This window comes from Poecilia mexicana, unplaced genomic scaffold, assembly GCF_051168715.1.
Source record: "Poecilia mexicana isolate PSO_F unplaced genomic scaffold, ASM5116871v1 scaffold_11, whole genome shotgun sequence".
NCBI lineage: Eukaryota > Metazoa > Chordata > Actinopteri > Cyprinodontiformes > Poeciliidae > Poecilia > Poecilia mexicana.
The window spans coordinates 8,512,883-8,537,311 of record NW_028263380.1 but is presented as its reverse complement, the minus strand read 5'-3'; the positions used below and the strand labels follow the sequence as shown (position 1 = coordinate 8,537,311).

General features: G+C 39.3%; 1 protein-coding gene across 4 annotated transcripts in view; it reads left to right on the top strand.

The window, feature by feature from the left end:
* The window catches only part of col16a1 (collagen, type XVI, alpha 1), an 84,541-nt gene that overhangs the window by 50,311 nt on the left and 9,801 nt on the right, over positions 1-24,429 (top strand). For 3 of the 4 annotated variants that reach the window (XM_014985613.2, XM_014985609.2, XM_014985611.2), the window contains 32 exons: positions 1,301-1,336; positions 1,780-1,815; positions 2,219-2,347; positions 2,428-2,472; positions 2,911-2,946; positions 3,049-3,102; positions 5,335-5,385; positions 5,465-5,593; positions 6,243-6,278; positions 6,947-7,054; positions 7,319-7,441; positions 7,529-7,582; positions 7,758-7,799; positions 8,204-8,239; positions 8,321-8,374; positions 8,477-8,545; positions 8,638-8,691; positions 9,024-9,050; positions 10,725-10,781; positions 11,053-11,097; positions 11,260-11,331; positions 12,726-12,779; positions 17,879-17,932; positions 19,106-19,225; positions 19,476-19,517; positions 19,975-20,046; positions 20,159-20,203; positions 20,854-20,898; positions 23,845-23,898; positions 23,993-24,046; positions 24,186-24,239; positions 24,329-24,373. In XM_014985613.2, the coding sequence (XP_014841099.2) occupies positions 1,301-1,336; positions 1,780-1,815; positions 2,219-2,347; positions 2,428-2,472; positions 2,911-2,946; positions 3,049-3,102; positions 5,335-5,385; positions 5,465-5,593; positions 6,243-6,278; positions 6,947-7,054; positions 7,319-7,441; positions 7,529-7,582; positions 7,758-7,799; positions 8,204-8,239; positions 8,321-8,374; positions 8,477-8,545; positions 8,638-8,691; positions 9,024-9,050; positions 10,725-10,781; positions 11,053-11,097; positions 11,260-11,331; positions 12,726-12,779; positions 17,879-17,932; positions 19,106-19,225; positions 19,476-19,517; positions 19,975-20,046; positions 20,159-20,203; positions 20,854-20,898; positions 23,845-23,898; positions 23,993-24,046; positions 24,186-24,239; positions 24,329-24,373 (1,932 nt within the window). The remainder of the gene's footprint in view (positions 1-1,300; positions 1,337-1,779; positions 1,816-2,218; positions 2,348-2,427; positions 2,473-2,910; positions 2,947-3,048; positions 3,103-5,334; positions 5,386-5,464; positions 5,594-6,242; positions 6,279-6,946; positions 7,055-7,318; positions 7,442-7,528; positions 7,583-7,757; positions 7,800-8,203; positions 8,240-8,320; positions 8,375-8,476; positions 8,546-8,637; positions 8,692-9,023; positions 9,051-10,724; positions 10,782-11,052; positions 11,098-11,259; positions 11,332-12,725; positions 12,780-17,878; positions 17,933-19,105; positions 19,226-19,475; positions 19,518-19,974; positions 20,047-20,158; positions 20,204-20,853; positions 20,899-23,844; positions 23,899-23,992; positions 24,047-24,185; positions 24,240-24,328; positions 24,374-24,429) is intronic. The other variant, XM_014985614.2, reaches the window with a different exon arrangement.

The window sequence follows — 24,429 nt, the reverse complement described above, 5'->3', positions numbered from 1 at the left end:
CCCCTGTAATTCTTGCGGCGCTGCGGCAGCTTAACGGTAGAAGACGTGATACGCTGTCAAAAGTTTAGTCACCAAGATGAGGGGTTCGTTCGTTCTTTCCCTCCAGTGAGTCCAAATTCTATCTCTCTCTCTCTCCCTCTCTCCCCCTTTTTTTTTTTTTACCTTTTATAACTCCCACTTACTCCAGCAGGTGAAATGGGGAATGATTTGTGGAGGAGGGGTGATAGAATATAAATCTTTAGCCTTATGAGATTTTCTGTGCAACGATTTCCAATAGTGCCAGCATCAATCTGTCATACCTGGTTAAGACAGAGAGAGAGAACAAGGTAGAGCAGACGAAAAAGGAGAGCTGCAGTGCTCTGGAAAAAGTCTTCGCCCCTTAAAGGTTTCTTTCTTGCTTGCATTTATGTCATACTTGAAAGTTTCAGATCATTAACAAGATGTTAGCATCGGAAATTATATACCGACAGATTGCAAAAAAAAGTTGCTTTGAAATGATTTCATTTAAGTTGAAATTTCCTTGATAATTTTTAATATAGCTATATTTTCGGTTCGGTTTTACCTGCCAGTTCCACAATTGGTTACTGTCAGACCTTCACTTAGCTCAAGTAGATCCTTAACATGTCAGCTAGAGCTATAAATATATATATATATATATATATATATATATATATATATATATATATATATATATATATATATATATATATATATATATATATATATATATAGAGCACATTGGGTACAAAGAAATGTTCTGCACGGCCATTTCTAAAGCTTTGAGACTCCTATGAACACCACTTGCAGCCACTATTCATACATGGAGTAAAAAAAAAAAAAAGTGGAATGGTTGTGAACCTTCGCAATAAATGGCAGGGGATAAAATTACTCTTCGTCAACTACTTATCCAGGAGGTCACAAAAGAGTCGGGATTGATATATGAAGAGCTGCAGGGCCTCACTTACCACAGATAGGTCAGTGTTCGTGATTCTGTGATGAGAGAATATTGGCAAGAAAAGGCCCTTGTGAGACAGTAACCCATGCTGACCAAGTAAAATAAATAAATATCTGTCACATGTGCCAAAATGAATCAAATTCTTGATGATCCCCAAGACTTTTGAGGAAGTATTTTGTGGCCATCAGCCTTTAAACTCAATCTCACTTATTTAATTACAAAAGACAAAAAAAAAAAAGAACTTGTTCACAGACCTTAGAGTATAGCTTCCCTTCAAACAAACATCCTGACATCTGTTCATTTTTTTTTACTTCCTTTTCCCCACCCCTGTTTTTTCTTTGACAGGGTGTCGAAGGTGCAAATGGCAAAGCGGGACAGAAGGTATGGGGTTTCTTACCTGTTCGTTTGAATGTGTACTTAGTTCATATTCTGCTCAAGTGTGACCTATACACGCTCATCTGCATTCCTCAGATATGCTAACATCAGCACTGTGTGAACACTCCTTCCCAGAGCAGATGCAGATGCATTTTTTAGCACAAAATGCTAAAAAAGAAGAAGAAAAGTCCACTCAAACTCAAACTCCCACATTCAGAACATCACATCATGTAGGTCTGCAACTACAAAAGTCAGTCAGCTTTAGTCTATGACCCCAAGTCCACGCTGCACCCACACTCGCACTTTACCGATATGCATCGACATCTGCCTAATTGCGGTGACCACAACGCTTCCAGTGCCGTGTTCAGACGTGAGATCGCCGCGCAAACTGCCTTGGCAGCATGCGCCGGGATTAATTTGAATTCTGTGCTTTTTGTATGTTTTGGCAGGGAGAACATGGATCAGATGGCGCCAAAGGAGAAAAGGTTGGTGTGGTGTCTGTCTTACCCCTGAAATTAAATATCTTCTGCTTCAGAAGCTTTCTCCATTAAGTTGTCAGCCAGATATAGCTTCCAAATTACTTAATGGAGCATTGCAATTGTTCTTAAAGGACTTTTCCAAGCTAACCAAACAAAGTTTCAGCTTTTAAAATTTATTTTGGTGTGATTTTCATCTTTGCCTGGAACATTTCAGATTCATTTTTTCATTGAAAAAAATTGAAAACCGTTTTTTATTGTTGTTGTTGTTCTTACATTTACATGGTAGCTTTTGACGTTTGTGGCTGTAGCAGGACAAAACGTGAAAAAGTTTGACTGCAAGAACACATCTGCAGGTCACAGAATAAGATGTCGACATCTGAAGATTTCACACGTGTTCTGTGGGTTTCAGGGAGAACCGTGTTCCGTGTGCCCTACCCTCGGAGAACTCCCACCCAAGTTCATCCCGGGTGGCCAAACTCAAACTCTGCAGCAGAAGGGAGAGAAGGGGGAACCTGGGATTGGGCAGAAAGGAGAGCAAGTAAGAAAATAGTTTTTAGGGTTAAAAAAAAATGAAAATGCCTCATTAAAGTAACGTATTTTCCTCTTTTTATTTCCCAGGGGGAGCCAGGAAACGTGGGTTCACCTGGCCTTAAAGGAGAGAAGGTAGTTAACTCGTGTGTGTGTGTGTGTGTGTGTGTGTGTGTGTGTGTGTGTGTGTGTGTGTGTGTGTGTATATATATATATATATATATATATATATATATAGACATAGTGCTGCAAAGTAACAAATATGGATTGTATAAGTGAAGCCCATTCAATCGGTTTTTGGAGTACGGCTCTTAATGACTGCGTCGAGAAGATAATCTCAGCGGTGCACTAATTTTAAGGCCCCAAACTGTCTCCCATAGGGATTTTTTTTTTCTCAGCAGGAAGCTTATTAGCAAAAAAGCCAAGGTACTCAAAAACCAATATCATCTGACATAGCTGCCCATAGGGTGCAACTTAACTCTGAGGGGTGAATTACCAATTTAAAAAGCAATCCATTTTTATCAAAATGGGGAATTTCAGTGATCTTTTTTTTTTTTTTCTGCCTGTCTGCAGGGTAATGCTGGCAACGCGGGAGCTGCCGGAAAGCCGGTGAGTCCAGCTTCAGTTCTTTGAATCTGATTTTTTTATTTTTTATTTTTTCTGTTTCTCAACCTGGTGATGTAATGAAATGAAATGTGGCCATGCAAACAGGGGAAACCAGGACCGAGGGGGGCTGCGGGGAAGGACGGACAGAGAGGTGCAAAGGTAGGAGAAGTGGATAACAGCCTTCGCAACTTTGCCATGAATCAAATACATTTTCTTTCCTAATTGTTTTTTTTTTTTCCTCATTTTATTTGCACTTTTTCATGTTGTGTCCAAGGAGATGGATGCTTAAATGAACTCTTCAAATGAATTCAAGCTTTACAGCTGTAAATATTAAAATAAAAGCTGTGTTTTGGTGTCTCCACACAGGCCAGATGAAACATTGTTGAACAGAATTTCCTTTTACAGATAATAAGAAAGTTTGCTTAAGATTGACTTGACAGTGATCCAGAAGCATAAGGCTGTTGTGAAGTGGGTGTTGGAGACCCTCTAGCTGTTTTTGTTTGCTTCTGCCTTTGTATTCTCAGAGTAACAAAGGTCCAGTCCTCTCCTCTCTCTGTTTTGCTAGTTCTTCCAAGACACTTTGGCTAAAAACAAACAAAAAAAAAAACCCAGCTAAATATGCAATTTAGTTTGAAACTATGCAGTAAGCAGAAATGCATTCCTTGATAATCTAAGTCCTAACAAGAGCTGTTGAAATCTCTTTCTCCCATTTTCAAACTAGTTTTATTTTTAATCACACTTTGATAAACGTCCCGGCTAGCTTGTGCGACATTTGATACTTAAGGGAATATTTTTGCACTTCTACCACTGCAGTTAACTTCAGTGATGCTTTTGGATGTCCTAGAAAACAAGATGTGACGGAATTGTGTTGACAACTGATTGAAAAAAAGTAGGGTGCTGCTGCTTTCCACACTTGATGGAATCATAAATGGTGCTAGCCACCAGAAAACTTTCAAGGATAATGTCTGGCCACTGTCCTTTAAGTGAACAGACTTAAGGGACTTGAAAAGTGATCAGTCAAGTTTGGAGAAAATTGGGGCAAAACTTTGGCCCAATTAGTCCAAGATAAGCTGGATTTTAGTCCAAGATAAGCTGGATTTTAGTCCATCTTATCTTGGACTAAAATCCAAGATAAGCTGTTGTGCCATGAGATTAAGAAGTTCATTCATACTCACAATCCTTCCAATTTGACTGGAGTATGAACAATTTGGAAAAGGAAATGAGTGCCAGAAATCCCCTGGAGTGACTTGGAAAAAATAGTTGGCAGTTTATTGTATATGTTTGATAGCAGTTGCTGTTTCTAAGTGTGGCTTAGTCTTTTTATTAGAGTGAATCGATTTCTTTGTTTTTTAATTTGACAACTACTTTTTTCATTTATTCTAGTTGTCTTTGATATATATTTTTGATAATCCTAAACATTTAAGTGTGGGGAAAAAATGGATAGGCTACTTTTGTTAAATGGGAAACACTTGTTATGGTACTGTAGTTTAATGAACCTAAAAAAAACAACCTATAACAAACCATTTTGGTACGTAAACTTGAGCAAAAATGTATAACCTTCAAATATTTTATTTGTAATCTTTAGAAACATGTTCAATTCAGCTGTACTTTTTAAATAAAAGCATGGCCTGCTCTTTTTATAGAACAATGCTGGGAGCTGATATTAGCAGGTTAATTAGTCTGGCTAAGGACAGCCTGCAGCCAGCTGCTTAATGGAAACACTGCTTGCAGTTTGCCAATGGTAGCTTTAGTAGCTTTAAAGGAGCGTGATTTAACAAGAGTGACGGGTGTCACTTCATTAGCTTCTGCACCACGTCTGCCCATGTCATGTTGCACTAGCTAAAGTCACTAAGTAACTTTTGGTGTCATTGAAATGATTTTAACTCATAGGAGCAGTAAGATGGAAAATGTTAGTGGTTTTCACTTTATTGTTCCTTTAAATTATTGATGAAATTTGATATCACACCATTCCTGATTCAATGCTTTTTGTGCTTTCATCAACTGACTTCAGAGGCGACTTCATGGAAGTGTCTAAGCTCTTTACCATAGAGCTACCAGGACGTGAACATGACTCATTCCAGGCAACTGTAAAATTGTCTGGATTGATTTCAAAGTCACATCAGTTGGACAGTTGAAAACATGAAAAATAGATTTCCTCCTCAGAGTATTTATTTATTTATTCATGTAAGCGTTGGCAAATACAAGCTGTGACTGACCTCTGTGACCTTTAATAATTCTGGTTGGTTTTTATGTACAAGCCTGTACAATGCCATTCATTTAGATGTGCATATTTTGTGATAGCTTTATTTAACACTCATTGAAAAATACAAAATGGTGGAAATATGGAGGGAAAAAAAAAAAGGTGACGATTCCTTCCTGATCTTTCAACAGGGTGAAGACGGGAAGCCCGGTGTGGGAACGCCGGGCCCAAAGGGTGAGCAGGTGAGTGTGTGTGACTGTGTCAAGGAGTCATTACCCGTGTTGCTGTGCAGACCGACTTTAAGTCTTTGTTCATCCGCAGGGCAACTGTGGTGTGTGCCAGCCATCAGAGGTTGGTAGTCAACCGAGTGGCCTGCTTGAGGGAAGAAAAGGTGAACCCGGCCCTCCAGGTCCCCCTGGACCTCCAGGACTTGGAGCTGAAGGCAAACAGGTATATCTGTTTTGAAAATATCAATAGGAAGAACAACTTTTTTTAAATGTTCCTGAAGAATCTTACCGTACTAACAGATGGATTAACTCCATTGCTACAGTGTATTAATCCGAGTCACAGTCATTGATCTTAGCCAGTGGTTTTTATTGCACCTTGTTGTTTATATCCTCATTAAACAAAGAGAAATGTACACCCTGCTTAAAGAGAACACGGATAAGTCCCCTCAGTCATAAGCCAGTTTAAGTGCAAATACTCAGTCCGGCGTGTACGAGCTGAACCGGCATCACAAAATAACATTTTTAGCTAATTCCATGAGACGAGCTTCTTTGTTCTGCTACGGAGTAAAACCGATTAGCCGCCATCTGGAAGAGTGAAAAGTTTACGATGCTGGAAAGATTTCAACCCCGAGGGCAAAATCCACCCTGATGCTCATCGTGCAAACATAATATGCAGGGAATCTCGCCGAACAACAGAACAGCAGCTAAATAGTAAAAGACAAAAATCTCTTTTGGCTTCTGCCACCTATTCGGCTTAAACTGCCTTGTGCTTCTGCCCGTCGCTTTGTGTCGACGGTTTTTACTCTGTGTGACCAGACAGACGTTTGCTCCGTGCTTGCAGCTGAGTGATTGCTCATTGTGACTTTTAACAGGGACCATCAGGCCAGTCTGGTGCTAAGGGAGAAAAGGTACGTTTTCTATTATATTGTGTGCGTGTATTTACACACTTTGTGCTCCGGCTGCTAAAACCCCAAACCCCTGAGAAACATATTCCAAACATTTCAGAGTCCTGTTTTTTGGCTGCTAAGTTAAAACCAACTAATCAAGCCTTCTGGGTATTGTGTCAGTCTTTTTAAATAACTCATTGCCCAAACACTTTCTAAATCATGCATTTAAACGCCCAAGAAAGGCGAGAGAGACATTGATAATGAGTCTTGAATAAGTAACACCAGCACAAGGATCAGCTCAAGTGATACTATTTTAATATTTCAGGCAGCTGGGGTACAAATAGTCCAGCATCTGCTTCACATTATACCTCAAAACTTATTTGGAATACTTTTATCATCCTGATAAAAAAAAAAATCTAAGAAGAAAAAAAAAAATATCTGTCAAAAACAAAGCCAGTATACCTTAAATTACCTTATTCACTGGAATCTCTCAACCCAAACTTCAAAGTGGAACTAGACAGTTGTTGAAATAATGAGGCTGGAGACACTTTCATTATTTGAGAGAAATGAATAAATCAGGAGTCGATAACTAAGCTCCACTCTGTCGGCTCTATTATTTTTGAACAGAAAATGCACGGCTCCCGTCAAAACCAGAAGGGTTTCTGATTGTGTGTTTTGTGTTCGACCAGGGCGAGCAAGGAGAACAGGGAGACAAGGGATTGAACGGTGACCCCGGAGTCCCGGGTTTGCCTGGAGACCCCGGTCAGGATGGATTAAGGGGCTTGAAGGGAGAGAAGGTAAAAATTACAAGCTAACAGAAAATTTCAGTTCTACGTGCCGCAGTCTGATCAGCCTCTTTTGATGATTTATTCAGGAATATTAACACGAGTTGAAAATGTAGACTTTGCCTGCTTTTTTTTAAAAACCGCTATTAATCCAATCTGCTGGGATGTTAATATATTTTGTTCAAAAACCGGCCATATTGGTCCCAGCTCCCAAACATATGCCGCTTTGACTCATCCTGAAGGTTTGTGTATCATGCTTTGGGTTTGTTTTGCCAGGGTGATTCATGTACTAGCTGCTCGTCTGCTGGCACGGCGCTGGGTGACGGTGTAGCTGTGCCAGGGCCCAAAGGAGAAAAAGGAGATCCTGGGTCCCCGGGAGCGGGGAAACCTGGCAAAACTGTGAGCCGGAGTTCAGTTTAATTTTAGCTTTGCACTGTGAGAATTGCTCAACTCCTCAAAGTCTCAGTTTGCATTTGCTCTCTTTAGGGAAATCCTGGCCTACCAGGTGTGCAAGGTCCCTCTGGTCCCAAAGGAAGCAAGGTGTGAATTGTACACACACACACACGCACACACACACACACACATATATATGTATGTATATATATATATATATATATATATATATATATATATGTGTGTGTGTAGGATTTTATTTTATTTCTTTATTTGCTATGCTGCTGTCGTTCTGATTTGTGGTGCGTCTTGCCCTCAACAGGGCGATGCTGGGGCTGCAGGAGTGGGCCTTCCGGGACCACAAGTAAGACTTGCTTTTTTTCTTTTTTTTTTTTTTTTCTCTCCACATTTATCAGAGAGAGCAACACATAGCACAGGATTGTGAAGAGGAAGGAACATTATATTATTTTTACAAGTAAAAATCTGAAACGTGTAGCATAAATCATTTATAATACCCAGAAAATACACTTGGGTTTACGGTTGCGTTATGGCAAAACAGGAAAAAGATTCTAAACATTTTGTGCTTAAAATCCATCAATGTTCTCTGATGGTTTATTTATTCAACTTCTGAGAAGTTAAATAAACTTTTCAGCAGCTAATCACTTGATTAATTGTAGAAAAAAAAAAAAAAAAAACTCTGTTACTTACATTAAAAACCTTCCCGCTTCTTCTCTTGTTGCTTCATTTTTTAAAAAATGTTTTTCCCAGGGCATTGAGGGACCAAGAGGTCTCCCAGGACTAGTAGTGAGTTTCTCTTCCACCTTCACATTCTGTATTTACCATGCTGCACATTTATAACCTGGTCTAACCTGTTCATTTCTTGAGGGACCCCCTGGTGTTACAGGATTGCCAGGCTCTGTTGGCCCTGCAGGGGAAAAGGTCGATTTTTTAATTAAAACTATGGCATTTTAATCTGAAAAAGAAATAAAAAAAAAAAAAAAATTTTTTTCAAACTTTGCTTTGTGTGTTTTTTGTTCACAGGGCTCAAGAGGTGATCTGGGACTCCCTGGGCCACAGGGACCGCCGGGATTTGGAGTAGCGGGACCGCCGGTAGATTTCAATATGTCGTATTGGTGTAACGAGGCTTATTATAATCCTTTTATTTTGGCTCTCACACAACGCGACTGACTTTCGACTCACAGGGTAAAGACGGAGCCCCTGGGCCCAGAGGGCTTCCAGGAGCTGACGGCGCACCCGTAAGTTTCTGTCTATTTTTACGTCTTCGTTCCATTTGCATGTTTATCTGTGTGCGCATTTGCAGTTTAGGGAAGAAGCTGAAGTTTCAAGCTACACTTAATGTTTTGGTTTGGTTAGATGTTTTAGTTTCCCTTGAGCTTTTTTATTTATTTATTTTTGGGAATTGTTCTTGATTTAGGCATTACCCAGGATTTCTGCCTCGATCCATAGGAGAGGCGAAGTCTGCTCCCATTTCATCCTTACCCCCCTCAGCTGCACTCAGCTCACTTCCACGTGAACCAACAAAGAATAATTTGATGTGTGTCTGCTTGTGTGTGTCTTTCTCTTGCAGGGATTTCATGGAGCTAAGGGGGACAAGGTAAGTCTACCATTTTGTTTGGATGACAGGAACTGGAAGGGGTTTGAAGATCAGGGGGCGGAACAGATGGTAATCACGAGAGAAGGCTTAACACCCTCCACTGACCGTGCCCGGCGTCAGACACACTCACTCTGACGCACCCGTGCACGCGCGGTCCCGCGGCTACAGATAAAGCATCAGTGGAGGTGACACGCGTGCCATTCTTGGCAGAGGAGGCGTTTTACGGGCCTGAAGAGAGACGCTGTGTAATAATTACCGTTTGAGTCAGAGCTGCAGGTTCAGACTGTCACTGAGGAAGGGAGAGATGAAGAATTAAAGAAGGCGGAGCTTTCGGGGGGTGGAACGGGGGCCTCGGATGTTAATGAAGGATAATTTAAATGTGAGAATGGATACTTTATTGCTATAAAGTATCTATTTATAGATACTTTATCTATGAATAGACAAAGTATCTATAAATGAAGAAAAAATCATTTTTTTTTCCTAAAAAAAGGAAATTTTACTCAGTGAGCATGACTCTATCCATTTACATCAACTATTAAACAAGCAAAAACAACAACAAAAAAGTAGCAAGTAAAACACAATTTCAACGAAAATGCACTTAAACACTGGCTAGATGAACACAGAATCAGCAATAACATCCTCTAAAGTTCCTGGCTTTTGTGCTTTTAACTTAATCATAAACCATGGTTACCTGATTGCATTTCTGAAAGTGGAACCTGTAATTGTGCAAACATGTCCTCATGAACGAAACATAAAGGATTTACCAGTTGAGACCTGCTGACCATGACCAACAATTATTTTGAAAATGTAATGCTTCAGCATGCATTTAAGAAATTAATTGCTTTTGGAACAAAGGACAGTTTTTTTTAAAGTATTTTGAAAGGACTGGGTAGTAGTACCAAGTCACAACACAACCAAAACCCAAAGGGATCAGATATGTCAGGAGTTCATTCTTTGTAAAATGTGCTTCATTTCATTATATTTTTACACAAGTGGAAAAAAAAAAAAAACATTTACGTGCAGATCCATTCAATAAGTTAGAATATTATTGAAAAGTCCATTCATTTCAGGAACTCCATCAACAAGTGAAACACATTACGTTGATTATTTAGACAAAGGAGGATGTTTTAACACCTTTATTTCTATTAATTATGATGATTTTCTGCTAACAGTTAATGGAAAAAATGACATTTCAAATAAATGGAAAGTATGTTTAGCACCTGTTTTGAAAAAGTTCTTTGAATCTAAAAAAATAGACTAATCGGAATGTATACTCTAACATCCATTGTCATAAATAATACAACAATAGTAGGGGTGAGTAAATTACAGTACATGACAAGCCACATATATTTAATATTTTCTCTGTCTGGTGCTAGCAGTCTATAATGATGACTCAATTTATCCCTATTTTCTGCATATGCTTCCCATCTATTGCCAAAGCCAATGTCCAAAGAAAAACTGTAGTAAACCCTAGAAATCTTGGAGAACTGCTCATCACGACCACATTAAAAGATAGTAAGACAATTGGCTACAAATCACAAAGAAATTAGTGGATATTCTTGGACTAATTTGCAGACAGAATGATGATTCTATTGTGCAAGCAGAGCTTAGCGATGAGAAAACAGCCTTACTTGAACTTTCTTTAATTGCTCTATTTATACACCGATGTTATAGGGGGAACGAGGAGAGTGTAACTGCATCCCGCCCGGGCCTGCAATTGTGGGTGGACCTGTGAGTACACACTTGCAAAAACACACACAGATTCTAAGAAACACATGACGATATGCTGAAAATTCAAAGAAAACTTCTGGACCGTGCTGTAGAAGACCAAGTATAGCAACACTACTTTCAAAGGGTTAATTATAACTTAACAGGAGATTTATAAGGGAAGAAGAAAAAAAAAAAAAACTCTGTTATTTCTGCTTGACATTTGTTCACATTTATTTTTAACATCACACTATTCACGTTTGCTGCTCTGATTTTGCCTATCTTTGCCTCGCAGGGAGCCCCGGGAACCCCAACAAACACGTGGCAGCCCGGGCCTCAGGTCGGATCCGTTAACCAGCCAAATTGTCTGAAAAAAAACCTTATGCTTTGTTTGAAGCCTTTTTCTCCTTTTTTTTTTCTCCAGAAGAAAACAAAAGTCTTCAGTTTAGGATTTTGTTTTCTTACTGTCGTGCTATTTGGGGTCTCTGTTTGTGTGTTGTAGGGCCCTCCTGGACCTCCAGGCCCTCCTGGCCCCCCTGGACCTCAAGGAGTCACTGGAATCCAAGGTCCTCAGGTAAAATGGAGGGCTTGTTGGATGGTGATAAGGATGTTTTTTTTAGTTTTTTTTTTAGTTCAATTCAGGAGTTGCTCTATTTGTCTGAATTGAACTGTGAGTATGATACTGATGGAAACTTGTCAAACCCTTTTTATGTTTTCTACATTTCTGTGTTGTTTTAGACTCAACGGATTAGGTATTTTTTGAACAATATTCACACAATTTTCCACAATTGCATCCACAAAAGTACTTTCAAGTCTGTTAAGAAGAACTACTTCTCTTGTGGGGTTTTGTTAGAATCTCCTTTATGCTTTTTTTATATACTTCTGCAGCTGCCTCGGAATTCAAGCACTCTGAACAACAAAGAGTTGCTGTAGATTTTTCTTATTTGTTCCACAGTGAAAGTGTCATTTAGGCTTTTGTATTTAAGTTAAAGTGGCAAAAAAAGCAAAAGAAATCTGTAGAAGAGAAAAACACTTTCACTGTACACCAACATGACCCCATAAGGAGACAAATGTTTGTCATCTCTATTATGTAAAAGTCATGAATTGAGGCAAAATGGACTCTAAACAGACAGAACAAACATCACAAGAAAACCTATTTTAAGTTAGAAGCATCACTATAAAATGTATAGCCTGAATTGGCTTTGTAATTGTGGGATACAGTGTGTGAAAATATATGATGTCATAAATACCATATTGGGTCTGAAATGGAAACAAAAAAGACATGTAGAGAACATGAAAGGCTCTGAGAACTTTCCAGCATCTCTGTATGACGTAGGCTTTCAGCTTGGGCCTTTGGGTACATACTGAAAATAAGGCTTTTACATGCTTCGCTTCTTTAGGCGGTCCATGAAGTGCATGTAGGATATGGAATGACCATAAACCAAAAGTATGTCTGCAAAAGCTTGAACATAACCAGGTTAAAAGGAGCAAACAAACTTGATAAAACACACTAACCCCGTCCGGTGCTTCAAGCCTTTAACCCAAATGGGAAGCGACTGAGCAAGCTTTCGTAATGTCTGCCGAGACATGAACAGTTATTTGAAGGTCTGGCTTAAAGTTCAGAAAGTTTATAAAATTATTCAGTGCTTAAACACGAATTTAACTAATTTCTAAAGAATGTTTTCAAAGAAACAGACCTTCAAATAAAGTGAAAATGCTGCAAGAGTCAAAGGTGTAAGTAGAGGTATCACAAGTGGGGAATGAATTGATAAAGCCATGTCTATTCAAACATATTTGGGCATAAGACTTTTTTTTTTTTTGGTAATTTTCACAAGATATGGCAGGACAAGGAACTGGTTTCATTGTTTGACCCTGCCCCTTTGACTCTGCCTTTAACCACTGGTGGAGATGGGAGTGGCCAGCCCTCGATTGGAAACAAACTAGTTCAACCTCAGTTCCTTCTTTCAGGGTATCCCTGGAAACGACGGCATACCGGGGAATCCGGGTTTGCCTGGAAAGAGCGTAAGTAAAATTAGTGAAAAACGGATGAGAGGTGGTTCTTCAGATTTGATGTGTTGGGCCCTATGTTTAATTTTATGAAAACAGATAATATATGTATATATCTTTTGGGAGAAATTGAAACGGTAGCCCACACTTCCATGACGGCCTGTGGGAGGTTTTCAAAATCTCCAATTGCTAGTGATGGGAGTTGTAAAAAGGTTTGTCTCTAAAATATTTGACAAAGTATATTTTTCACTTTTTAAATGTATATTACTGGTGCATCTCTCCCATGAACCCCACCACATTTTGGATTTGTGATGAGGGGCAGCTGTCACAGAGTCCAGCCTGTCCAGATAGCATCCCCATCCACCTCTACCACCACATCAACATCAATGCTTCAGGCCACATAATCATAAACTTCCACCAGACCGACTTCTCTATGGCCAGGATAAAAAAAAAATTAAAATAAAAAATACACTTTTCACATGAATATGAGATTCATCAATTAGTTGGAGCCTGAGAGATTATGAAGTGGGGTACTTCAACAGCTGGAGGACACTCTTTGTTCCCATTTCTTATTCATTAGGATCGTCAGTCTGGTCTGCCACTGTTGTTTCATCTCTCCATGACACACAGAAGAAAAGCGTCAACATTGATAACCCCACAATGTCCAAAACATTCAGCATCATAGTATAATTCTTACCTACTCCTTGCAACCGGTGACAATAGAGGTTTTGAACTGTCTCAGTGGCCTGTGCCATAGCTATGGACTCGCTTTTCCCAAGTTTTCTGATTCTGTCTTGTCCACAAAGGACTTTGATAACTGGTGTGAGGAGATTCTCAGTATTCTATCGTCTGTGAAGTCCCTCCATATTTTATAAATCAACAGCCAGCTTGCTATAACATTGATGAGGCCAACTGAAAGTCCTTCTTCATAGCTTCTGCCTGCGGTCTTGCTTCATCAAGCCCAGAAGTTGTATGCCCTCTGGTTACACAGCACAATACTCGGTACAGACCACTCAAGTTCCAGCACTCCCTAATACAATCAGACACAAAAGGCCTCCTTTTCAACCTAACTGCATCAGCATCACTGCTGGTGACCAGTTTCCATCATAACAGGCAACAGCAGGTATCGTGAAAAGAGGAGTTGAACATGGCCTAGATTCAGATTCTATGTCCCCAACCTTTCGTGGAACGTGAAACAAAACTCTCCTGAAGGTGTTTCACCTCCAAGGCAACTCACACCTGGAATGTTGGTTCCACCAATGAACCAACATTCCAAACCCAAAGAGCCAGATTATGATGGCACAAACTGTCATCCAAGTTGCCTTAGATGGCAGTCAGCCTCATGTTCCTTTCCTGAAGGCGTTGGGCCCAACCGGAGGGAACTTTCTGTTGTTTTTTGTGGAGTTGAGCCAAAATCAGACCAGTAGATGTTCAAGAAGGTTGCCCCATTATCAGTAACCTGCGGATGCTTCGTCAATTTTTCAATAATTCAGTGTCCTTGAATTATTTTTAGTTTCACCTTTCCCTGAGGCTGATTTGCCATTAAACACCTAGGGACTGAAACCCAAAAAAATTGTAGCCTCCAGGATAAAGGGGTACCCATGCATGCTACTAATTACCAAATGTATGAAGAGATCTTATTTATGCGTTACCCTGTTTATATCTATTTCATGCTGCTATGAAGCCTAGCGATTTATAAAAGAGAGAGTAAATCTGTATGGAAGCAAATCCTTAAATTCATTAAGTTATGAAAAATTAATGAGGTTAGGTTCTCCTATCTAAGAGGGGGAAAAAAGGTCAATTTACCTTGAATCAAAGTTTTGGATATTGGTTTTTTGCCCCCAGCAAAAGGCAGAATATTAGTGATGGATTCCCCAGAATTCTTAACCATCTTCATAATTTTTTGATAGTTGGTGCACCTAACTACATTAGTGTTTTGGCATGCGGGCATGGCTTGCACTTGGTGTTAAAAAGAAAAGTCAGGATGGGTTTATTAGTCACTCAAGAAGTAACGAGGAGCTGTCTCCTTGAAACTTTACATAAAAAAATAAATATGCTGATTATTGTCAGGAGGTCCGAGAACCTAATTATCTAGCAGAAAATCAATTGGTAATATTGAAAAGGGGGGAAAAAAAACTAGGTGAATTGCTTTGATTGCCTTTGTGGTCTGTGTTGTATTATACGTTATGCTTAATGTCTATTGGGAACATCTGCAAACACCATCATTTGGTGGTGGGTGGGTTACCTTCTGGGGTGTGGGGAGTAATAAATCCAATAGTATCAATAAAGAGAAGTGGAATTTTGTCACTTTTGAAAGGTCTTTTATACATAAGAACTGTTCTTATGTATATAAACTGTGATGTGTAACTCTGCATAATTTGAGAGAGTGAAGATTTTTGGTGGGGGCTAATTCCTATAGATTGAAGCGAGAAGAACCAACAGGGGAATGCTTTGGACACACTCATGTTCTTGTTTAATGTTTTTTTTTCTTCCTGTTTTTTTTTCTTCTTGAAAATAATTCCATTACCTTCTTTCCATTACTTTCTTTCTGCCTTCAGCAGGTTTTATTTTTCTGAAGGGAGCTGCTTTATTTATTTTTTTCCTCTCAGGACTCTCACAAACAGATTTTTAAAACATTAGCACAAGCAGCTTCGAGATGTTCAAAAGTTAGCCATTTGCAGACTGTAACGAAGAAAAGAACACTCCACAGTGGCATATAATTACAGGGAACCTTCCTCTGAGCAAGTCTACTAATGCACAAGGCCTTGTTCTTACCAGAGTAATGGTCAACAGTGTGTCGCATAAAGTAGTTGTCCTGGCTAATGGGTTCAGTTTGAACAGAGTCAAATGGAGCTGTAATGACTTTGATAACAGCCCAGGTGCTATTGACAGACACTCTCTGGGGAAAGACTCCTTTTTTTTTTTTTCTATATCTTTTATAGAGCTGACTCTCACAGTAAATGTACCCGGTGTGCGAATGAACAGCTTTTGTTTAGTGGAGATAGTGAATATATTCTTCTGGCTGCATATGTCCCCTTGATTGCAAAACTCTGACACCGTTACATCTTTTGTTTTTTGTTTTTTAGAGTAGTCAGAAACACTTCCTACAGCAATGCTCTTTATAAATCTGAGATGCCGACATGAGCGCCTGGCGATATTTTACTCAGACTTTTTTTTTTTTCCTCAGAGGTTGTGAGGTGTATTTCTCAATATAAGGCTGCATAGTGGTGCATTGTTGCCTTGCAGCAAAAAAAAAGGTCCTGAGTTTGAAACCTGACCAAGACCTTTCTACATGTAGTCTGCATGATGCATCTGTGGATTCCTCACAAGGACTCTGAATTCCTCCTTTATAAAAAAAAAAAAAAGTATGTTATGCTGATTAGCTGCTCTAAATTGCCGTTGAGTCAGAATGTGTGCATGCATATTGGTTTGTTTTGTGTGCCTCTGTTTAGCTTGTAGTGGATTGGTGACCAGTGACACCAACACTGCGTTGCCGTAAATCGACAGACTGACTACTTTACAGTGTCAATTTTGCAACTATGCTGTAACACAAAAGCCCTTCAAAGTGAAACACTTTTCCGTGCAAATTTTATCCTGTATAAACATTTGTTTTTAAGCATTGACTTATGCCATAAACATATTACGTTTTTCTTTTCTTTTTTTTTTTTTTACATAAAATTTTCCCTTATGTAGGACCCACAGTGATGCCAATAGTTTAACTCACTGATTCTCCAATCTGACTTTTTTCCCCGTCTATTTCCCCGTATGTACTTTTCACGAAAAACTGAAATATTCTCTTAACATCTGGGTAAGATGTCCCTGCTGTCTTTCTGATACAGCAGGGATGTCAAACTCCAGTCCTCAAGGACAAATGTCCTGCTTGTTTTAAACATCCCCCGGCTCCAAAATAGTTGATTTTAATGTTTGAATCAGCTGCTTAACATGTCACCAAGTTCTACAGGAGCCTCATGAAGATATATGCATTTGATTCAGATGTGCTGAACCAGGGAGAAACCTAAAACATGCAGGACATCAGCTCTTAAGGGCAGACTTTGAACACCGCTCAGTCCTATGACACTAATGGTGAAAAATATTTCAACTTTTCTTCAGTTGCAGTCTTCATGACATCAAGTTATTTGAATGCTGAAAGAATAAAGTGTGGAATAAAAAATAAATAATAATAATAAAAAAAACACCAGTTTTCATCTAGGTAAATCTCTTGGTTTAAATGTAATCACTTTTTTCAGTCCTGTTCACTTTGACACACAGTAAGACATGCGGTGTTTTGCTAGGAAAACAGCACTTTGCGCCGGGTTTTCTGATGGAAAAGATTTGTGGCGATGAAGTGAAGATTACCCCATCGATTCTGCGATTTCAGCAGCTGGATGAAATGGTATTTCTCCAGCAAGTTGCAAAAGTGACAAAAAAAAAAACTGCTCAGAGTTCAGATAAAAATGAGATAGTCTGCTAGCAGGTGGGTGAATAAGGATGGAGTTGGATAAAAACACACGTCTCTGTGTTAATTCAGGCCAGGAGGGCTGCTGTCAGAAAAAGCCTGTTTCCTCTGATGAACACTGTGTGCTAATTTTAACAGCACACTGCTTTGGCAGGTTGGGTGCGAGTAATTTTGTTCAACCAGATGGGTGTCGATCAGATTACAAATGTCTGGAATTGCAGTCAATTTTCAAATCTGGAAAGCAAAACATCAGTCATGAAAAAAAGTGTTTGTGTATGCGTGTGTGTGTCTGCACGTAGTTTACCTTTCATTTGACAAAAAACACCCGTACAGGATGAGGAGGAAACATCGTTTTACCGGTTTGCTTTTTCACTGAATGCGTAATTGTTTTTTGTTTTTCTTTTTTCCATTTGGCTGCAATGCTGCAGCCTTGAAAAAATTGAAAATGCTCAGTCCCTCGTATAGCTCTGAATTTCCTTATTAGTTGGACAGAATGACATTTGAAGTATAATAAACTCAACAACAAAAAAAGAAAGAAATGGACTGTTTTGAGGCGATTTGAGTGATTGTGAAAAAATATCTTGAAGGCTAGATTTTTATTTTATTTTTTTTTCAAATGTTGAAATGAGTTTAACTGAATTTCTGTTCCTTCACGTAGAGCTATACTGGATCACACACTCTGCCTCGAGATACACCTATAGAAGTGGAAGATGTAAGTACAAATCATTTAGATTTGGCACATGTTCCATTCTGTGGTCTTAGAATGCATAAGAATGTATATCAGAATGTTTTATCCAAAAGTTAATTCAAATGAAAGAAGGAAACTTGTCGTTCAAGCATTTGTTTCTGGTCATTTTGATATCAAAAGCTTACACCTAATAAAAACTTGAAATTTAGTATCTCAGAAAGTCAGAATATTCGATAAAACCAATAAGAAAAGAAAAATATTTTTCTTAAATACAGAAATGCTCATCTACTTAAAAAAAAAAAAAAAAACCTTGTACAGAATATACACTCAACACTTGGTTTGAGGTAGTCCAGTAAAAAAAATAGTGTCTTGTTCTACCATTTGCTTTGCACAGAGAGATGGGACTTTCAGCTATTTAAAAACAATTGTTTGCTAGAAACATGGATGCTGCTGACGTTTTAATTTTTACCCAAATGCTAACAGTTGCCCATAACCTATGTGGTGTTCCAGCTTGAGAGTATGAAGCTTTTCAATATTTCGAGGTGTGACCAACATGGCCTGAGCGTCTTCGTTAGCTTCCATTGCTAAAACTATTACAATTCTACAACAGACATCGTCATCATTCACGACTCCTTTTTCTGCTCACTGATCGGCCCGGTTGAAATTCAAATCTGCCTCAGTTCTAAACAGGCTCTCCTGATGTTACCTTTGGTTCAAGTGAATCTCCCCTAAACTCTTGAATTGTCTTTGCCTCACAGTCTTCTGAAGATGGCAGGTATTCCTGCTCCATGAGCCACAACACGTACTCCGTTCTCTCTATTTTTCATTACTCTGCTTGGATACAGATGTGTTTGAGCTCCTTTTACGATGACCTTTTGTGACCCTCCTCGTCAACGACTCTCTGCTGGGCGACTGTCAAGCCAGCAGCCTTTTTCAAGACTACGTGGAGCATAATTTTCTCATAATTCTAGTATTATTTTTTAAGCGTGTAAGCTGTAATCATCAAAATGATCAGAAACGAAATGCATGAATTAAATTTGCAATAAATTTAATTCATTGTGATGAACGTGTGCAAGTTTTAGCTTTTGAACTGAGGACGGCATTCTGACTTATCGAGGCGCGCCTCTACAGCATGAGTGTCGGCGAGCATCCTCGTGTATATAGAAATAAACCATTATTTCTATGTGTGCGACACAGGAGGATTGTGGAGAGGGCTGTTCTCAGGGTTTGCCAGGGGTCCCGGGCATGGCTGGTGCCAAGGGTGAAAAAGGAGACCAGGGCAAGCCTGGTGCGACAGTCATGGACAGCTGTGACAGGGTGAGACTTTGTGGGAGCGCGTTTTCTTGTTGCAATGTTTTCAGCCTCGCTGCATAGTTCCCCCCACCCACCCTGGCCTTGGAATTTTATGCAGCGTTTCCAGTACCGCAGTCACCGCCGTGATGAATGCGAAATGACAGTCCATCGTTTTGCATTGTGTTCGAGCGTGCATGGCCTGTTGTGATCCGCTCTCTGTGTGTGATGTGGGGGGAGCCAGCGCTCTAATAACTTCTCTCGTCTACCTTTATAGTGTTTGGAGAGACTGCAGAGGGCACAGGCAACTGAAGCGACGGTTTGTTTGAAACTGCTGCCATAATAAGGATTACCCAACATGTATAAATATACAGTGCTGTGCTGAAAGTGCGACTATCCCTTGAAAGATTTTCATACTTTTTCACATTACGATCAGAAGCTTCTATGAAATTTGCTTGGATGCTAAATGAGAGACCGACACAAAGCAGTTGACTCTGTTGACGTGCGCTTTGTTTTGTTTTGGGTGTATCAGAGTAAAGGGGGATGAATACAAATGCGCTCGGATCTTTTCTTATTTTGATTTTCCCTTTTTACAATGATGCACTACTTTGACTTGGTCTCATATAGAATTCTGGAAAACAAACACATTGATGTTTGGAATGCAATGTGGCAAAAACGTGAAAAAGTTCAAGGGAGGGAAAAAATCTACTCCTGCACAGCACTGCATATATACAGTACGTGTGAAATCCATACACCAGTATTTGATTTCCCTACAGGGTGATCGATCCTGCACCGGAACACCCGGGATTCCAGGAGTGCCTGGGACACCGGGAATAAAAGGAGACCCCGTGAGTGTCCTTCCCAGAGTGCCTGCTGGGTCTAACATGTTTCTTCTTCTGGCCATATTTCTGTGTCCAAACAAACTCGAAAAAGAAAAGATCTACCTCTCTTCCTCTTCAGGGTTCTCCGGGAGATAGGGGCTCGCCAGGACCGCCAGGAATCATGGTAAGGATCATTCGTCATTCGCATCAGATCTTCATTTGAAAACAGAGAAACCTGAACGACTTGTGAGGTTTTTAATAGGAGTAATAGATACATCTCCCCCTTGCTGAATATCTGTTCAGAGATCTCATCCGCTGGTGACGCTTTTATTAAAATCCTCCACACACTTTGACTAACTTAGCCTTCTGTGAAATTTATGACAAGAGGAAAAAGTTGAAACAGAAAAGTTTAGCGCACTTTGCAGTCATGTATTATTTTTGGAAGAACTTTAGTGAGCGAGGGGGAAAAAAGAGGGATTCATTTCTTTGTTATCATCGTTTTAGAACAGCGCCACTGGGTTTTTGTCTCAAAGCCCAGATTTGAAGTGACTTGATATAAATGGAGTGAGTGCATGCCACTTCCTGTGTGGTCATAGAGCCCCCTGGTGGCACATTGGGGGAAAAAACCAAAAAAACCAAACCCTTCTATCTAAACTAATATTGTTATAAATGCACAATTCCCACAGCAGAATCTAGGTTGTGTTGTTCATTTTCAAGAATAAATAGATACCTGCTTTAATTAAAGTTGTGAGCTTGTTTTGGTCTGTGTTTATCCTTTGGTTCAGTTTGTCTCAGGTGTTTGAAAGTGTTGTCTTCATTGCTTTCTGTCCACAGGGACCTCCTGGTTTCCCAGGTCCTCAGGGCCCATCTGGCTTATCTGTAAGTCTCACTTATGTTTTCACACTTCAATCGGTTCTCTCAGGCCTAGAAAAAAGAAAAGTCTTCAGAGCAGTACAAACAAAATATGTGACAGTCTTTTTTTTAACTCTTCCTCATTAACAGCATAACAATAACAGAACGGTTCCTGAGGACACAAATAAAAGTTTTGCTGTCAATTTGTCAGCAAAGTTGACAGTCATGGCCAAGACCTTTGTAGGGACCTGTAGGACATTCTTTAGCCGAGTCTATATTTGTGCAATTTGACATTTCAAAAATAAATGTGCTTAATGAAAACATGCCAATTTTGAAAAAAAAAACGTTTTAGCATTAGAATAAGGCTTTTTTTTCTTCTTCTTCTTTTGGCCGTGTTGAAATCGGTTTTCACGTCACACGAGTCACATGACCAAACCACCAGATGTTGCCACTGGCGCAAGCCACAAAGAAGACAACAGGAAGTAGTTGGAGAGTGACGGTGCAGCACGTTTTTTAATGACTTATCACGTGAATAAAGTTGTTCATGTGTGATTTTATTGCGTTTCTCATTTAATGGAAACACCAGATTTGCAAAATTTGTATTTTTGACATTGGTGGAATATGAACAAAGTTTTATGCGTGTTTGTAATGGAATCCTGAAGAAACCGCTCAAATTTGATTTTTTATTGATTTTGGGGGCGGGGGGGGAAACAACAACAAAAAAAACCCTCATTTTCCTCACGTCGGCTGCAGTATTTTTGTATGCGAGGTCATTTTGAAGCAAAGCAATGATGCCTGGCCACTTTCATGATTTTCATTCAACTGTTTCCACCGTCTAAGAGACTAAGCGTGTAAAAGCTGGACCTAGAACCCCCTCGTGAGAGTCCCCGCTCTTCTCATGCTGATTTATTGTTTGAAGAGAATGGCGGTGCCAAATGCTCAAGCCATGTGATCACTGAGTAAAATCCATTTGCAGTGTAGCCGTGCTGGTACTGTGTATGAGCTCGTTTTCCTGGAAAGTTTAGTTTTTTTTAAAAAACCTCCAAGCCATGACAAACTCTCTAATATCTCATCTCATGTGGTAGAAATGTTTTGCTCATAAAATGTTATTTTTAGAACAAATTTAGATAATCATACAACAGTTTATTTGCAGCAGTTTCTACCTCCTCTTATAAATTAAAATGTCAGTTAATCCGGTTTTCATCTCCTCATCTGTCTTTGCTTACAGTCTTTAGGCTGTTGCCAGGCAACTGCTCACACCTACATGTGTATCAATATTTAAACTCAAATTTTGCTCGGTATTCATTTACCGCACTATGACAGGTAACTTTTAATGTAGCTTCCTTTCATTCGCACATTATTGTCGTTTGGACTGTGTTTTGCGAGTGTGTGTGTATTTTATTAAAAAGTAAGCGTTGGGCTGCAGCAGCCGAAGCCGCTACTAGACACACGAGTTCAAAGATTCAGTAATATCTGAGGATAGAAAACGGTTTACTACACCAAAACAGCAGAGGTTTATGAGTGGGCATCAGCACCCTGCTGATTCACAGAGTGAAAGACTAAAGAAAAAAAAGACAGTCCAACAAGTAAGCTTTTCTTTTCTCTTTGCTATTGGCTTTTTTTAAATTATTTTTAATTCCAGTAGAGACTTTCCCTTTCCATGACCCTTAGTTATGTTACAAAACCAAACATTAGCTTTTTTTTTTTTTCTGGACTTCTATGATAAACATCCATAAGTGGAAAAAATTACAAAATGAAACAAAACGATGTATGTTTCACATTTCTTTGCCAAGTTATCTTAATACTATCATACTACCGCCACAATCTTTTGCCATTAGGATGGTGCAGTGAGGACAATGTGCTGTCATTTTTCTGCTGAACTTTTTCCACAAAGACCAAAACAGTGGCATTAGGGGATATGTTATGGAGAGCAGTTTGATTCAAAATTAAATAAATTAATGAGTACTATTAGTAATTAGTATCCTATTAAATAAATAAATAAATAGCCTCATGAAATGAAAAATACAATATTTTATTTAAAAAAGTTTATATATTGACTTAAATATATTTGCAACATTTATGTATGTTTGTATTTCATTATTTAATTATGTATTCATTTAATAGCAGCCTTTTATTTTGTAACACTGGACTATAGGAAGGTTGCACTTGATTTTATTCAGAGGTATCAGAGGGGAATGAATATTTTTCTCTTTTTATTTTTCCAGCTTTTTTTTATTATGCATATATGTATATTCTTTAGACTTACTGTTCAGTTCAATTCAATTTTTCACTTCACTGCTTACTTTCTGTTTGTGCATGTCAGGGACCAAGCAGGTGTTTAACTGAAACAGTGGGAAATAAATAACTAGTAACCCCATAAAATAAGTGAAGTCAAGAAGCTATAACCAAAACATGAAAACTAATAAAACCTCCAACACTCATAAGACAAACTGACCGGCTGAAGTGACGCATAAGGGAACTTAAATACTGGTTTAGTTAAATGATGTGGATGCACAAGGGGAAGACAAGATGGCTGCCACCAAATAACTAATGCAAAACAATGAAAAGATTCCATGAAGCACGCGATTCAGTCCCATGAGACATCAGCCATGCCTTTTGGCAACCAGGAAGGAGAAGTCAAAACATATTTCTTAAAGAAAGAGACATGGATACGTCATAAAACTGCATTTTGACCTTGCAGTGTTGATATGTGTGCACTTCTCATGCAAACATTGTAACATGTAAAGAAACAATAATAATAATAATAATAATGAGTGGTATAGTTGAAGTAGTGACTACAAAGTAAACTGAAGTGAAACAAGCGAGTGGTACGGTGTGGATCTTGCCATCACAGTGCATCACCCTCACTTCCCTCTCCTCCCCCGTTGCCCATTGTAATTAAAATGTTTGTACTTTTACAAAGCACTGTACCTCTCCTTTGTTCTGATCTGTTCCCTCCGCTGTCATCCTCAGGGTCAGCAGGGTGAACGAGGGTCGGCCGGCCTCCCAGGAATGAAGGGCGAGCAGGTACATTCCTGACAAGCAGCTTCCCCTGGAACGATAACATACAGTGGAAATAATTGGTTTCCCTGTTTGATTGATCGCATGATCTTTCCTTCAGGGCCCTCCAGGGACGCCTGGTTATCCTGGAACTATGGGGCCACCTGGGTTGCCCGTAAGTTGCTGCCTCATTATTAAAGAACTGACAGGCTCCTGTCAATTTTTAGACAGGTTCCAATGACACAAGGGACCACGCTGATTCACTGCTCTCTCCCTCTCTCTTTTTTTTTTTTTTTTTTTTGCATGTTTGTCAGGGACTGAAGGGTGAGCGTGGAAGCCCAGGAGGAGCTGGACAGAAAGGAGAATCAGTGAGTGGTTTCACTGTCATTATACTTATACAAAATTACTTGAGGCCCATGTTCTAACGTAAAGCCTAACGTCTCCTTTCATTTTGCAGGGTCCTCCTGGTAGCCCTGGGTATCAAGGACAGGCTGGATCTCCAGTCAGTGTTTTTATCTTAAATGAGTTTTATATTTGTTTTTTTTGTAAGTACTATTC